Here is a 15587-nt window from a genome sequence, read left to right on the forward strand (position 1 = left end):
CAATTGATCACGAAGTATGTCACATATCGGTTTATATGATCATTATATGTTTGCATGTCAATCGGAGGAATAGCATCGGATAACGCAATCATGGTGGGTGAAAGAGCCATGTTGTGTTGTTGTTGTTCATATAGTTGGAGCATTTACGGTCAAACCACTCATTTAACAACCCACCTCACTCTCAATCATACTCTCCGTGAAGGGCTGAGGAATAGTATGACCTCCAAAGAAGAATACCCAACCGACCCGTACCCATATGGTACCCCATGAGACTCCGTTGAATCACTCGATCAGGCTCATCCCATTTCAACAAGATCAGCATGCCAATCATGGCCCCCCTGCTACCCCTCGACTCCTACAATAAGTCAGAGATAGGAACCTCACAGTGCGGATGACCAACCGTGAGGTAGTCGGACTCCGGACGACTCCACAAACACGACCACGCCTCCACGACTCAACTCATGCACCACGCGCGAAGTGGATCAGGCACACATCGAATCCCATACTAGTTGTCACCTCAAGTCGACGTGCTCCACAAATGGACATGATCCGATCCAACACACCCTCAAAGATAGTCCACCAATCCCCAAACAGAACAATAGATAGGCCCCCACCACGCCACCTCACCCAACCCACGAATATGACATCATCTCCCACCCCCGTGAATATACCCAACTCAATCTCACGATTCCATCATATTATCTGATCCATCTCAACTCATTAATGCACAACACCAAGTCTCAGCCTCACTCCCCAACTCCACCACTATGGATGACAAAGGTGTCAAGTCCCCAACAGGATACAAGTCCAGAATACTTAATTGCTATGTCCCAGATTGGTGCACTAATTCCATATAGAAACCACCACACATAACCAAAAATAAGAATGCAACAACAAATCTTTATATTTATATAACTTATCGTTATCATTTATAAAGTTATAGATTTATAGTCTATAGACTTATAGACTTAATGACTTATAGAGTAGTAAACTATTACCGATCAGTCCTAGTTCAACTACAAGGCTCAAAACCCGAGGCATCCCGAACTCCACACACAACATCAATTCTCAATATGTATTGTACTATTATCATGTATATGCAATGGCTAATGCACTAATCAGAAGTTGAAGAAACAATTGAATAAGTTCTCACCTCTCCAAATTGTCCCGCATGATGGGATTTGACACAACTCTCCACCACCCTGCACATCATCAACTTACATCAAGCCAGACATCGTAATGGACTGAGGTAGTAAGCTCATTTGAAATAAAAATTTGGTTAATGACTTAGTGATTTGGTTGTTTACTAACTTACTTGTTTATAAATTATAAGTTATAAGTTATAACAAATAAAAATTTAAATTAAAGTATAAAACAAAAACTTAAAGACTTAAAAGTGACTCACAACCAAGTCAAAGGATCATCAAGTGCATCTCCCACATTATCGATGATCCTCTCAGGATTTGAAGGTCTAGGCAGCACCAACCAACTCCATCGAGGCACAAATGGGCATGTGGGCTCTCCGAGTCCACCATCCAAAACAAACACAATAGGCTCATAATGCCCAGTCCTATTCAACCCTCCAAAAGGAATCACAAATGGTGTGGGCACGCATCAGGATGCAGATCCACCCAACAAACCACCCTCACTTCAAACATCCAAGACCCACCACTCAAGCTCACTACATAGTTGTCAATCTAGTCAATAGTCGACTAGATCACCCACAGTGGTTCCTCATCATCTTAACATAACCATGTTATAAATAAAATACTACCCAGCCCTCTCAACCACAGACAGACTCTCCCCAAGTCCTTCAACATAAGATCAATCAAACAGCACATGTGTCCAAAAGAGGTGGATCCCGCGCTCTCTCATAACATCACCATCTGAAGTTCACCATTATCGGACAAGGACACACCCCACCAGTACCACCTCCCAAGAAGCTTAAAGGAGACATCGATCACGAGCACCACCGACGAGGAAGGATGTCTTCCAGCACTGACCAAAATTAATGATGAGCAGTAGGACCACCATCCATCACCATCACAACACCATATGTACTCCATCTTTAATGATAATGTACATCCACCCCGCACCGTAAATATATCATACCCCAAGCGGGCCAACCCACACCCCTACAAGCAGAATCCCCGATAGTATGGTGCACAGGTGCAATGTTGTTATAGAGCATGAATTTGATGATAACCTAGCTCCCCCAGCTCACCTCCCAAACAATAGAATCTGATAGATGCGTTGTAAGAGGAGGGTCTTGTCAAATGTGGAATCATAATGTAGTCCTCCTCCTCCGCCTCCCTCCACAAAACATCAGGTGGCAGGATGCCACCAAACCACCCCTTTGCAATGCCTCACACTATCGCAGTAAAGCACTCCATCAACCCATCTCATTCCCATCAACACCCAAACCCCTATCATCCGATCTCACAACATCAAAGAGTCAGATACACGTATCTCAAACCCCCCACCCCCCCCAAAGCCAATGGACCATAAGGAACCCCGGACACCAACACATAACCACCACCAAATGTGCAACAACCACAATCAAAGCTCACAAACCACGACCAACCCCACCAAGCAATGTGAGTCCCACACAGCCACTCCCATATCCAAAGATCAAATGTACACAAAGTCTAAATACATACATGAATCATAATACCCAAATAATATAGAATAATAATACATAAAAACATGAAAAACAAATAAAACAACAAAAAACTAAGATAAATATAACAGCCAAACAAACATTAGTATTTAAAATAAACTACATAATAGACATCAAAAAAAAAACAGATAAATTAATAACATATATATAATATTATTAAAAATAATTATAAAACAACAAAACACACACTTTCTAAGATAACATAAACAATCTCAACAGACATGTTTATTAAAATAAACACATAACAAACACAAAAAAAAAAACAGATAATTAATAAAATATTACATAAATATAATATAAATAAAAAAATACACAACATATAATCAAAAAAAACAAGATTAGCCAAATGTATTAACATAAATAATAATAACATACATAAGTATATATAATCTTAATTAAAGATAATATAAAAACAAAACAAAAAAAATAATAACAGAAAAAACAAAAGGAGATCAACAACACAACAATAATATCACACCATAAAATCAAAACATAAAAAATAAAGGAAAAAATCAAGACCGAAAACAATCACACAAAATGCAAGTGTTAGATGAGTGATGATATTAATCCCAACAAACAAACCAAAAAAACGCCAAAAGGGGAGAGAGGCGAGGACCTCCACAAGAGGGCTAAAGCCCAAAGCCCCCAGTGGAGATATGGCGGTTCGAGTGGGGACTCGGCGAGTCTCGGTCTCGGTCTCGTTCCTAAAGGATTTGATCTGGATCTTCTCCCACCATGGTTAGAATCATGAAGAGCAACTTTGGAATCAAAGGCTTTAAACTCAGTAGAACGAAGACAAAATATCTAGTTTGTAACTTTGGCCTTCATTGGGTGGATGTTGAGGTGGTGAAACTTTGATGATAAGGAGATTCCTTAAAGCAATTGTTATTGGTACCTTTCTTCAATCATAAATTAAAAAAAGAAGTGATATAAATGATGATGTTTCCCAAAGAATTAAAATAGGGTGAATGAAGTGGAGAGGTGCCTCCTAGGTCTTCTATAATCAACGTATTCCCTTAAAGTTCAAAGGAAAATTCTATTGGATAATAGTTTGACTAGCTATGAATTCATAGTTGTCACTGGCGATGCGGCGATGCAAGGCGGTTTAGGCTAGTTGAGGCAATGAGTCGATGAGGTGCCCTCCGAGGCGCTTTTGAGGCGGTTAGGGCGTTTTAAGTGAATTTTTTAGTGTACATCTCATTCACTCCAATTCATTATAAATTTGTCATATCTTATATGATAAAATAAAAAAAAAAAAAAAAAAAAAAATAGCCTACCTCAAGTCATCCAACATACTACAAACCACACATAGTAGGTCCTAAATAAAAAGCCACGGGAAGAAAGGAAGAGAAGAAGTCATCTGTCGTGCGGCTTGCCAGAGTGTCGTCGCGGGAATGGAAGAGAGAAGACAGATTAGGGATTAGAGTGAGAGTGAGAGTCAAGAACTTATTCTCTTTCGATTTTGTTTTTTTTTTTTTAATTTTTTATTTTAACATTTGATCACATGTAGTGTCATTATAAATATGCATATAGGTTCAAACAATAGATACTTTACAATTGGAATCTAATAAGTAATTCAATATATGCCTTCGATTTGGCATATTTCATGTGATTTAAAAAGGAAAAAAAGCGGACGCCTTGGGGTATAAGGTGTCCGAGGCTTTTGAGGCGACGCCTAGGCAATGCCTCATACCCCAAGGCGGTCGCCTTATTGCCTGAAAATGAGGCGACACCGATTTGAGGTGCTCCAAAGGTGCCCGGACGCCTAGGTGACGCTTAGGCGATGCCTTAACAACTATGGCTATGATGTATAGTGCACAATTTTACACAATATTAGCCCAATATTGTAGATAAATCTAGTGTAGTAGAAATGAGTATGCTAAGATGGATGAGTGGGAAAACTCGGAAGGATAAGATAAGAAATGATCATATTAGAGCTAGTCTAGGAGTAGCTCCAATAAGTAATAAGCTACGAAAATGTGGCATGGTCAACGGAGGCCTATAAATGCCCTTGTACGGAGAAGTGATATAATCTAGATTGAAGGAATTAGAAGAGCAAGGGCTAGACCTAAGTTAACCTTAAGAGATGTGGTGAGAAATGATATGCATAGCTTAGGCTTTGTTTCTAGCATGGCCTCAAACAAAGCTGATTGGAAGGCAAAAATCCTTGTAGCCAACCCCATTTAGTTGGGACAAGGCTTGTCTTTGTTGTATTTTTCACTGATTGTTGGCATGTCTTATGCTGGGTTAGCATTGTTTTATACTACAGAAATCCTATATAACTGTGTAGACTGTGTAATGCGTCTGTATAGAAAGAATATTTGAATTTCTTATTTGAGTAAATGTGCACTTAGTTTTTGGAAGATAGGGTAAGGTTGCATACTTGTTCTTCAAAAAAAAGAAAAAGAAAATCTGTTAGAAGCATAGAAACAAATGGGGAAGGAGTAGGCTGTCCTATGATTCAGAATCCTATTGGAAATAAACTGTATACCTAAGTGGCATCACCTTGGTCAATCTCTGCGTATTTGAGAAGCTAAATATTCTAGTTTTATTACTTTAAGATTGTCATATGCATACTCTTTTGTGAGCTTTTCTGTGTAGGCTTTTGAGAGCTTTAGCATATATGATCCTGGTTCTTTTGCACTGCCTCCTCTTTTAGTTGGGTGCTCAAAGTTGGATTTGGTGCCAATTTCAGCCCAAAAGTTTGGGGCTTAGACTATTGATCTGGAGTTATCTTAAGGAGGCTCTTTATGGTGATTAAAAGTTGGAAGTATAAAGAGGTTGAAGGAGTGATTAGTTTCTTAATGGAGAGAAGTTTCTTCCTGAAAAACTGGATGACAGACTGAGCAAATTCAGAGTAAACTTGACAGTCTGAACTTTCGTGTCGTCACTCAGACTCTTAAGAAGCAAGTGATAGCTATACCACAATGACACTTTAGCCAATCCCATCCCCATTCTTCACCTAGAGTCTACCCTGTTTACCAGTGACACCAACGAGGCATCAAGGCACCCGACGCACTATGGTGTGGACTGTGGAGAACATGTTTCCTGGAAGGATGATAAGCCTTGTAGTCTTTCTGTAGCAAAATAACCCAACAAGATATGTCAGAGCCCCGAGGATCTAATTTCCCATGGGAGATGATTTTGAGCATAACAGACAGAATCTAAAACCTTTGGGTTAAGGGGTGGGTGACAGGGTAGGAACCAGAAGGTCTGTACATTATTTTAAGTGCAGTTTTGATGGAGCATAATGGAGAAAATAAACTAATTTCAGACCTTGAAGTAGTTGTTGTAACAGTAACAGAAACAGGCTACTGGAGAGACAGGGAAGAAGCTTGCTTCTACTTTGTTGAAGAGGTTTAGAATGTCAACTGTTTGCTTTATTTCCTTTGTTGATTGCTTTTTTTTTTTTTTTTTTTTGTTGATTCTGGCTTTTCTGTTTACCGATACAACACCAACATTCTCAGGTTCATTCATAAAATGACATCCCTGAAATTTATTAGGAGAAAAATGGTTATATTTTGGTATGATTTCTGTGATACATTAGTCATAACTTCAATTTTGAGCTGACACAAATCTTGTCTGGAATAAAAAACAAAATGCATCCGATGAATTTGTTTTCTGATCTGCTGATTTAAATCTCCTAAATGTAGGTCTATAACCTTTAGATTCTGCTTTCTACAGGTTCTTAAAAAGGAATTTCCAAAAGGTGTTGACATAATCTATGAATCTGTTGGTGGGGAAATGTTTAATCTCTGCCTGAATGCATTGGCAATCTATGGTCGGCTTGTTGTGATTGGGATGATTTCTCAGGTATCATTTTTGTGGATTATGTAGGCAGGAAGTTTCATTTGTACAAGTGAGAAGGCAGAAGCATTCAATTATAGTAGAGTTGCTTTAGTTTTCTTTTCCTCCACCAAAAGTACTTCCTAAACTAATTACAGTTTAATATGATACTGTCAATTGAGTTGGTGCCTACAATTATGGAGTTGAAAGTGGAAAAATGGATCCAAGTTATGTGCCTTAGCAATCGGAGATGTGGGGCACAAAAATACCTTTGTTTGCAAATACCCTTGAACTTTAATAAGAATGATGATGTAAATCAACAAACCAGAACAATCTACACAAATTCTTTCCCAAAAAAAAGAGAAAATGAACTCTTTATATTATCTCCATAATAAAAATAAATTATTTGACTTTAGATCTCCCGATCATGGTTCAAGTTTCGACCAGGATGGGCAGAATTTTCAGTTAAATCTCGTTGTCAACAAGTTTTTGGAGTCCTAGGTTTCAACAGTTTCAACAATTCTATTGGAAAATTTTGGTAGTTTCAACGAAAATGCCAGGTTATGACTTGTGACCAATATCTACCGACCCAATTTCAACAGTTTTGGCAAGTTTCGATGGTCTCAACCAGTCCATCATATGTTGAGTTTTACCCAAAAATTTCCTAGTTTTGACCTGGTTTCAAGTTGTGACACATCTTGGGCCTCTCGGCCATATCTTTGTTTCTGGCTAGCCAAAACCAGCCCAGAAACTGAGATCTTGATCCTTGCTTCAAGGCAGATTTGTTGAATAGAACCACTGAACAAACATGAAGACAAAAAAGGGAGCTTTGCTGTGAATAGTAATGTTTAACAATTAAACTCCCCGCAGAGATGGAGATAACAGCAATAAATAAGAAATGGAAGAAGGGCAGCAAACCTGAAATTTCAATTAGTGGATATAGCGCTGGTCCTCCTCTGAGCCATAAATCCTCACTGCTTACCTGTTGAATGGGGATCATGTAATAATATTTTTACCACCTCATCCAGAAATCCTAAGACTGTTAGAGGGACACCACTTTATATCAACACAAAACAGCCTCCTAATGCACTGTCAATGCACATGGATTTGCACATGGCACCATCATGTGTCACTGAGAATACAGGGTTTAGCGACACTACATCACAGCACAAACCCTTGTACACACTACTCACCAAAGATCAAACACCCGAAATCTTGGGCTCTGACATCATGGTACAACTGCTAGTCCCAAAGCTCCAACTCTTTAAGATGCATAATGATGTATACCAGTGTAAAACTACAAATATGGTTCACCATCTTTTCATGTATAAGCCTGTATGGATTGGGCTATGTCAACTTGCTTCACTGTCTGTCTTGCTTTAAGGTTGCATCCCTATACTTTCTGTATCATTGGTCTACATTTAGATCCTTTATATATTAACAAGTTAACATTCATATCTTTCATCTTTCATCTTTTCACCTCTCAATTTGTTTTCCCCAATCCCCATATTTTTTAGATTACATTAGTATCTTTTATATGTTGAAATTCATGCCTCGCAATTTTTGACTGGTGAATGCCTTATGTCGGCCTTAGCTTTTAAGGACATTGCATGTGCTGCAATCTACTCTTTGCCTCCATGATTACCCCAGGTTTTCATTTTTGAGAAGTGGAAAAAAAAAAAAAAAAGAGAGCGAAATGTCACTTGACACGAATAGTAGTCATACGTGATGTGTGATATAGCACAAAGAAAAGGAAATGATTCAAAAAATTCAGATCCATTGGATATGATCCTTTTTTCCCCCTTTCTTTCCTCCCTCCCCCCCCCCCCCCCCTCTTCTTTTGGAGGTTTTGAGGGTGGGAATAACCAATTTTTGTTTTTTAAATTACAAATATATGTGGCATGATTAGTATTTGCATTTATAGATTTAATATCTAGATTCTGTGGGACTTCCATGGATTTCCATGGTAGATCTCCTAGAATCTGATTATAGAAATCCCTATGGAGCAATGCAGCCAATGTTGTAAGTATCCCACCATATGATACAATAGGGCCGGTATGTAACACAACTGATACAATACATACCAATACGTCTCTATTTTTAGAAAAAAGGCATGTTTTGGATTGTATTGAAATGTGCTGGTCAATATGATATAATATGTTGATACATTTCAATACCATCAATGCATTCAGTATAGGGTTCAGTGGGTGCTCTAATACATCTTGATATGTGTCAACCAATATAGCTCGATACATCTTGATATCTACCAATACTATTGATGCACTCCCAGAAAACCATTTTCAACCACAGACTAGATAAAACATCTATTTTAAGAGGAATTGAAGGAGAACTCTAAACCAAGAGTCTTCTCCATTTAATCTTGGTGTTTCACACTTTTGGAGAACGAAACTAATTAAGGAGCTCTAGAGCATTACACCTTCATCTAGTACTATTTATAGCTATGAACTACCAGTTTATCACAACATGTAAGATACCTCATCTTTTATAACAATATTAATTTAATCATGATAAGAAATCTTGCTCTTGACACCCATCTTGCTCCCTCAACAAAGTGAAATCTTGCTCTAGATGGTGAGATCTCAAGTGAGATCTTGCATTTTTGGATGGCTCAACTCGATAGAACTTGAGGACTCATCTCAGGGGGTTTTAAGACCTAGGTTGGGCTCAAACTTGGTAGTTAGCCTAATTTAGGCATTCTAAACTCATTGGTGACCTTCAATTTGTGAGAAACAACCTAAGTATGAGATCTAAGTTGACCCTAAGTTTGAAACTGAAATGCTGTAGGATTGAACATGCATGGTTGTAAAACATGAAATATAGTACCTTTAAGACATAAATGAAAAGCAATTGTGTCGAATACATCAAATAACTTAATATCATCTAAATTCGATCCATATGAGTATCACATTCTTGACTCTCAATAATAGAATAATGCAATTGTAATAAATTTCATATAAGACATAATTTCATAGCACAAGCATGGAACGAGATCAAAGTCAATCAAGCCGGTTTCACACTTTTGGAGAACGAAACTAATTAAGGAGCTCTAGAGCATTACACCTTCATCTAGTACTATTTATAGCTATGAACTACTAGTTTATCACAACATGTAAGATACCTCATCTTTTATAACAATATTAATTTAATCATGGTAAGAAATCTCACTCTCGACACCCATCTCGCTCCCTCAACAAAGTGAAATCTTTCTCTAGATGGTGAGATCTCAAGCGAGATCTTGCATTTTTGGATTGCTCAACTCGATAGAACTTGAGGACTCATCTCAGGGGATTTTAAGACCTAGGTTGGGCTCAAACTTGGTAGTTTGCCTAATTTAGGCATTCTGAACTCACTGAGACCTTCGATTTGTGAGAAACAACCTAAGTATGAGATCTAAGTTGACCCTAAGTTTGAAACCGAAATGTTGCATGATTGAACATGCAAGGTTGTAAAACATGAAATATAGAACCTTTAAGACATAAATGAAAAGCAATTGTATCAAATACATCAATAAGTTAATATCATCTGAATTCGATCCATATGAGTATCACATTCTTGACTCTCAATAATAGAATAATGCAACTGCAATCAATTTCATATAAGTCATAATTTCATAGCACAAACATGGAATGAGATCAAAGTCAATCAAGCCCCAACTCTACCTTCATTAAGGACTCTGCTGCAGCAGTTACAAGTGATCCTTTGACCCCGTGGATCCACGGAGACTCCATGTTGCCAAGCAACATCATTGTTCTTTAAAGATTGATTATCAACCTGTAAATAGAAATGAAAAGTTAAAAACCATCATCTTTAATTTGAATCAATGGTAAAGTGAAACAATTAAATTACTTGTATACTTGTAAAAGTTTAAAGTTTCAATTTTGAAACTTGGTGAGTATCACTCAACATTTTGCATCCTGCTCATTTTGAACGGTGGCCATGTACAACTCCCAAGTCAAGGAGTTACTATAGTATGTATTATATGTGTGTATGTGGCCCCTATATGCATGTCAAGATACTAAAGGAATAGAACTCTGAGTTAACCTTCAATTAGGGGTGGGTGTCATCCGAAGTCCTTTTTTTTTTTGTTGGAACTATTGCTAAACATATGGGTAGGGGTTTCTGAACCAATTATTCAATAGCCCACCTTCACACCCATATGAGTACTCTCTAGGGTTAGGGTCTTGAGGATTACAATGCCCTTCATGTGAGGGTACCCATTAACCACTGTAACCCAAACTAGTGGTGTACTCCTTGTATGTGTACTCCGAGGACTACCAACTCTGCTGCTAAGTACCACTATGGTCTATGCTCATGTTATCCATGCTCAATACCAGATCTTGTATGCATGTCACTCATGTGCCCCTAGCCCGATTTGGTCTTCTTGCTATAAGTTTGGGCGGCACAGGCACCGTGGTCAGCATCCTGTGTCGCATGGGTGAATTGGGATTCTCCAATGTATCTAATTAGTTCCTCTGGAGATGACCCCCCTAAGTTCCACCAGCTGCTACAACACTAACCTAACTGCCTCCTTGACACGAATGGAGAATATCATCACCATCATCATCTAAGGTCCCATTCTTATGATCATCTACTATAGCAGATCAACCAAGTGGCTCCACAAATGGTATAACTAGTCCTGTGACTGCAACTATATGTACTGCACCCTCATCAGAAGACAATTGAGCATCTACAACAGCTAGGTCCATGATAACAACAATAGTAGGACCTGCCTGCCCTCCTGGCAAATCATCACTGGTGTACCACGATTCCTAACCTACTGGTATATCACATCATCTTCTATGGATGGCTCATGAAATATATCTAACAACTTGATCGAATCCCGAGCGCCGTTGTCCATTTCATCATGTATGTGCCGTACTCTCAATCTATGTTATAATGCACATACACCAAATCCTCAAGTCTCTTAATCTCCAATCTGTTGCATATCTTACTGTGGATGAGTGAGAAGCTTCTCCAGATCCTCTCACAACTAGAGGATGAGCAAGTTTGTGTGGGGACCTCAATTGTTGTCTCCCTTTGATTTGGGGCACTAGTTCCATAAAGCATCCACCAATTAGTTGCATCGCAAAATATAAGAATGCATTAAGCCATTAGCATTGTGGTCTTGGCAAATAAATCTTAATACTAGTGGACTTATGGTACTTGACTACTTACCAAGACAAGTTTTATTCCTAGCTGCAACTACAGTAGGCTTTTGCCAAAACTCTTAGAGCCATCCCTTAAATCCTTGATCTGTACACCGATGTTTCAAGTATTGCCAAAACTTAGTGCAAGTCTAATTGCTGTATATGCAAGAAGAAGGTGAAGAAACCATGAAATAAGTTCTCACCTCTCCATTGATTAACCCTTATAGTGCGTGATGTGGCACCATCTTCTCGACCACCTCTTGCACCACATTCATCAAGTAGACCTCAAGCCCTAGATTATTCTTGTAATGGTACTTGGGGTTGAGGTACTAAGCTTGTGTTTAGGAAATTAAAAACTTGGTTAGTGACTTACTTGTTTATAAAAATGCAATCAAGATTATACAAATTATACAACATAAAATTGAAGTGACTTACCAGCCAAATCCAAAGGATGCATCTATTGCTTCTTCCATCTATCATCGATGATCCTAAGTAACCTTTGGAGGATCTAGAGGTGGCAGCTTTGACCAATTCCTTAATCTGCTGGAGAGCAGCACACAAAGGGCCAATGTAGGCTTCTTCTTGGCATCCACCATCCTCAATGCAAACACAATGGGCTCCAAAATGCCCATTGTCCTGTTAAGCTCCCTCCATAAGGAATCATAAACAATGATTTGTTGGGCTTCTCTTCCTTCAGGTGTGTTAGATCTACCCAATTAAACCACTCTTCACTTGCAAACAAGTGTCGAAGACCCACCACTTTTTTCTGGAAGCTTTTCAATAGGGGTGTAAATGGATAACTGAAATCCGCTTCCGAATTCGCATCCGCATCCGTTTACGGGTATCTGAATCCGTCCGACTACTAATAGGATGCGGATATGGTATACCCCTTTCTTATTGATTATTATATGTCCAATAAAATTATCCGATTAAGTTATTTAGATTTATTTTTCTTATTTTATAAATTTTGTAACTTTGATATGTAACTATTTTTCTAGATTTTCAACTAAAATAGCTACCAAAGTTGTTAAATTCGTAAATTTCAAACCTAGCCCACACAAATAAAATGGTAAAAAAGTAAACAGGTGGTCGAAAACTTGTATTCAATTTGTATTCATGCGCATTTAGAAGAATCTATTTAAGAAAATAACTATTTGATTATCATCCGAATTTGACTGAATCCACCCGAAAATTGATAGGATAGTCTCCAAATCCGTCCGAATATAATAGGATGCAGATATGATATTACCACTATCCGATCTGAATCCAGTCTGTTTACACCCCTACTTTTCAATGCCACACAGTTAGTGGCAAATCTAGTCAAACCAGGCCTCACTAGATCACCACCACACTTTAGCCTCATCATCTTCAAGACAACCCGATGGTTATATATGAAATTAATGACCTTTCTTGCGTTGCAACCACACTACTAATCGATTTCCTCTTCCCCAAAGCCTTTAACATAAAGTCAATGGAGTGTGTTGCACACGGTGAATTCTATTGCTTTTCTTATTCATCAGAGTTTCCCCAGCCCTTCTTGAAGTTAGCACTGTTATCCGTGACAACTTGGATAACGTTGTTTGTCCCTGCCTCAAAACCACTTGCCTCAAAGCTTGTAAAGGTAGACTGAATCCTTCACTTTATTAAAGGTATCCATAAACTTCAGAAACATTGTCCTCCCATTACAGTCCTCTATGAAATTAATGATGGACTATCTAATAGGACTAGTCCATCCATCAGCCATCATGGTGACATCGTATGTCTTCCATCGTAGCCTCAATGTATTAATGTACTCCTCCACCTCCTTCACCTTTGGCAAGTACTTGTGCATCAAATCCCACTGGTTTAGGCCTTTTCACCCCTACACTTGCCCTAGTTATTGCATTAATCATCCCCTGGTAGTATAGAGTGTTGGATACATGGGTGCATTGTTGTTGTAGTATATGAATTTGCTGATTGTGTCCCTAGCCTGATCCTCCCTAGTTCCTCCACAAAAAATGTGAGGTATGCTTCTATTATGTTGTGATTTGTATTCTTGTACCCGATTTTGAAGATGGACCCAGATTGATATATTTGGTGGGTGTTAGGAAAGGGCAATTTAGGAAGGGATTGATCCATCGAGAGTTAGTACTTTGCGCTAACTCTCGATAGGAAAGGGTTGTAGGAATTAAGAGTTTTATACCAATTGAAATAGGTTTATGCTTTCCTATATAGAATAGACTTGTAAATTAGCCTATATATAGAAAAGTTACTTTGAGGAGTTCTCACAAGATTTACGAGACTCCACAACACAATCGTGGCTTCCATCCTCCCCTCTCCTCTCCCCATTCCTCACCTTATTCTTTCTCAAAATAACATGGTATCAGGGCAGTAGGTCTTCTTATTCCTTTCGATTCTATAGGAAGGAAAGAAATTGTACCTGGAGAAGAAGGAATCGATAGCTGGTTCCTTTCGGTTCTGCTTCTTAGGAGAAGAAGCAATCGTTGCTGGTGTGGCTGCTGTAAGTTCTGCGTCTTAGGAGAAAAAGCATCGATTGTGTTGAGATTTTGAGACTTCGAGACTTCAAGAAAGAAAGCTGCGATCTGTTTTCCTGTTTGGTCTTGAGTTTTGGTGGTTTTAAGGAGACTTCAAGAGTGATCCGATTGTGTTGAAAGACTTGCGATCTGGTTTCTTGTTTGGACTTGAGTTTCGGTGGTTTAAGGAGACTTCGATCGAGTTAAAAGACTGAGATAAGTTTTCTGGTTTGGTTTGATTTTAAATTGGTTTATTTATGTTTATGAGATTAATCGAATCTGGGATTAATCTGGGAATAATTCCGATTCGGTTTCGATTCTGGTTTTCGATTTTCGATTCGATTTCGGGATTTGATTTTAAAATTGTTTGATATGGGAGAAACTTCAAATAAAAATACTATGACTGAAATTATTTCTTCATCCTCTCATCGGTTAACTGAGAAGAAATTGGAGGGTGGATCAAATTTCCACCAATGGAGGGCTATTGTTAAAATTGTTCTTACTGGACGGGGACAGATAGATCATTTGACTAAGACTGTACCCATAGATGATGACGCTTGGGCAATTGTTGATGCACGAATACTTGGGCAGATGTTTAATTCCTTGGCAGATAACATTATAGATTTGGTGACTCACCTACAAACTGTGAAGGAATTATGGGAGTATTTGAATGTGTTGTATTCTGGTCAGAATAATCTAGCTAGAATCTACGAATTGTCCCAGGAATTTTATCGAGTAGATAGAAAAGGTAGAGATATTACCCAATATTTTGCAGATTTTAAAAGAATGTATGAAGAACTAAACTCTATTCTACCTATCTCCTCTGATGTCAAAACTATGCAAAATCAAAGAGAACAATTAGCTGTTATGGGTTTCTTGGGAGGTCTTGGAAAGGAGTTTGAGGCAGTTAGAGCACAGATTCTTGGTAGTGATCATGTACCCACGTTAGCCGACACATTTTCAAGAGTTCTTCGTGTTGCAAGGGAGAGTACCAATAACTCTACAGAAAATTCAGCTTTGGCAACAGTTTCTCGAGGCACCTCCTGGAGGACAGTCCTTGGTGGACAAAATATAGGACGAACTCGAGGAAATAATCTTTGGAAAATATCCTGGTTCACACAACTCTACTGACAGTCCAGGACAAGTTAAAACTTGTCATCATTGTGGTCGTCCAGGACATATTCAACGATACTGTTGGAAGCTTCATGGGAAGCCCCCACACATGGCGAATGCAATTATCACTTCTGAATCAGCGCCTACAACCACTAAAGTTCATCCTGAGGGTAAGACTGTAAAGATGACTGAGGAAGATTATATTCGTTTCACTCAGTTTCAGGCCACTCAACCACAATCAGCCGCTGCCACCCTTGTTCAAACAGGTAATGCTACTAGTTGCCTTTCAACCACATCTCACCCATGGATCATTGATTCAGGAGCTTC

The 15587-nt window shown here is 38.6% G+C and overlaps 1 protein-coding gene across 1 annotated transcript in view; it reads left to right on the forward strand.

Annotated features, from left to right (window-relative positions):
* The window catches only part of NQR (ARP protein (REF)), a 135721-nt gene that overhangs the window by 99943 nt on the left and 20191 nt on the right, over window positions 1-15587 (forward strand). Inside the window, exon 14 of the mRNA XM_089157237.1 lies at window positions 6365-6493. Coding sequence (XP_089013363.1) covers window positions 6365-6493 — 129 coding nt within the window. The remainder of the gene's footprint in view (window positions 1-6364; window positions 6494-15587) is intronic.

The sequence above is a fragment of the Hakea prostrata genome, chromosome 5 (genome assembly GCF_041222555.1).
Source record: "Hakea prostrata isolate BN-2017 chromosome 5, UWA_Hpros_2, whole genome shotgun sequence".
Taxonomy (NCBI): domain Eukaryota; kingdom Viridiplantae; phylum Streptophyta; class Magnoliopsida; order Proteales; family Proteaceae; genus Hakea; species Hakea prostrata.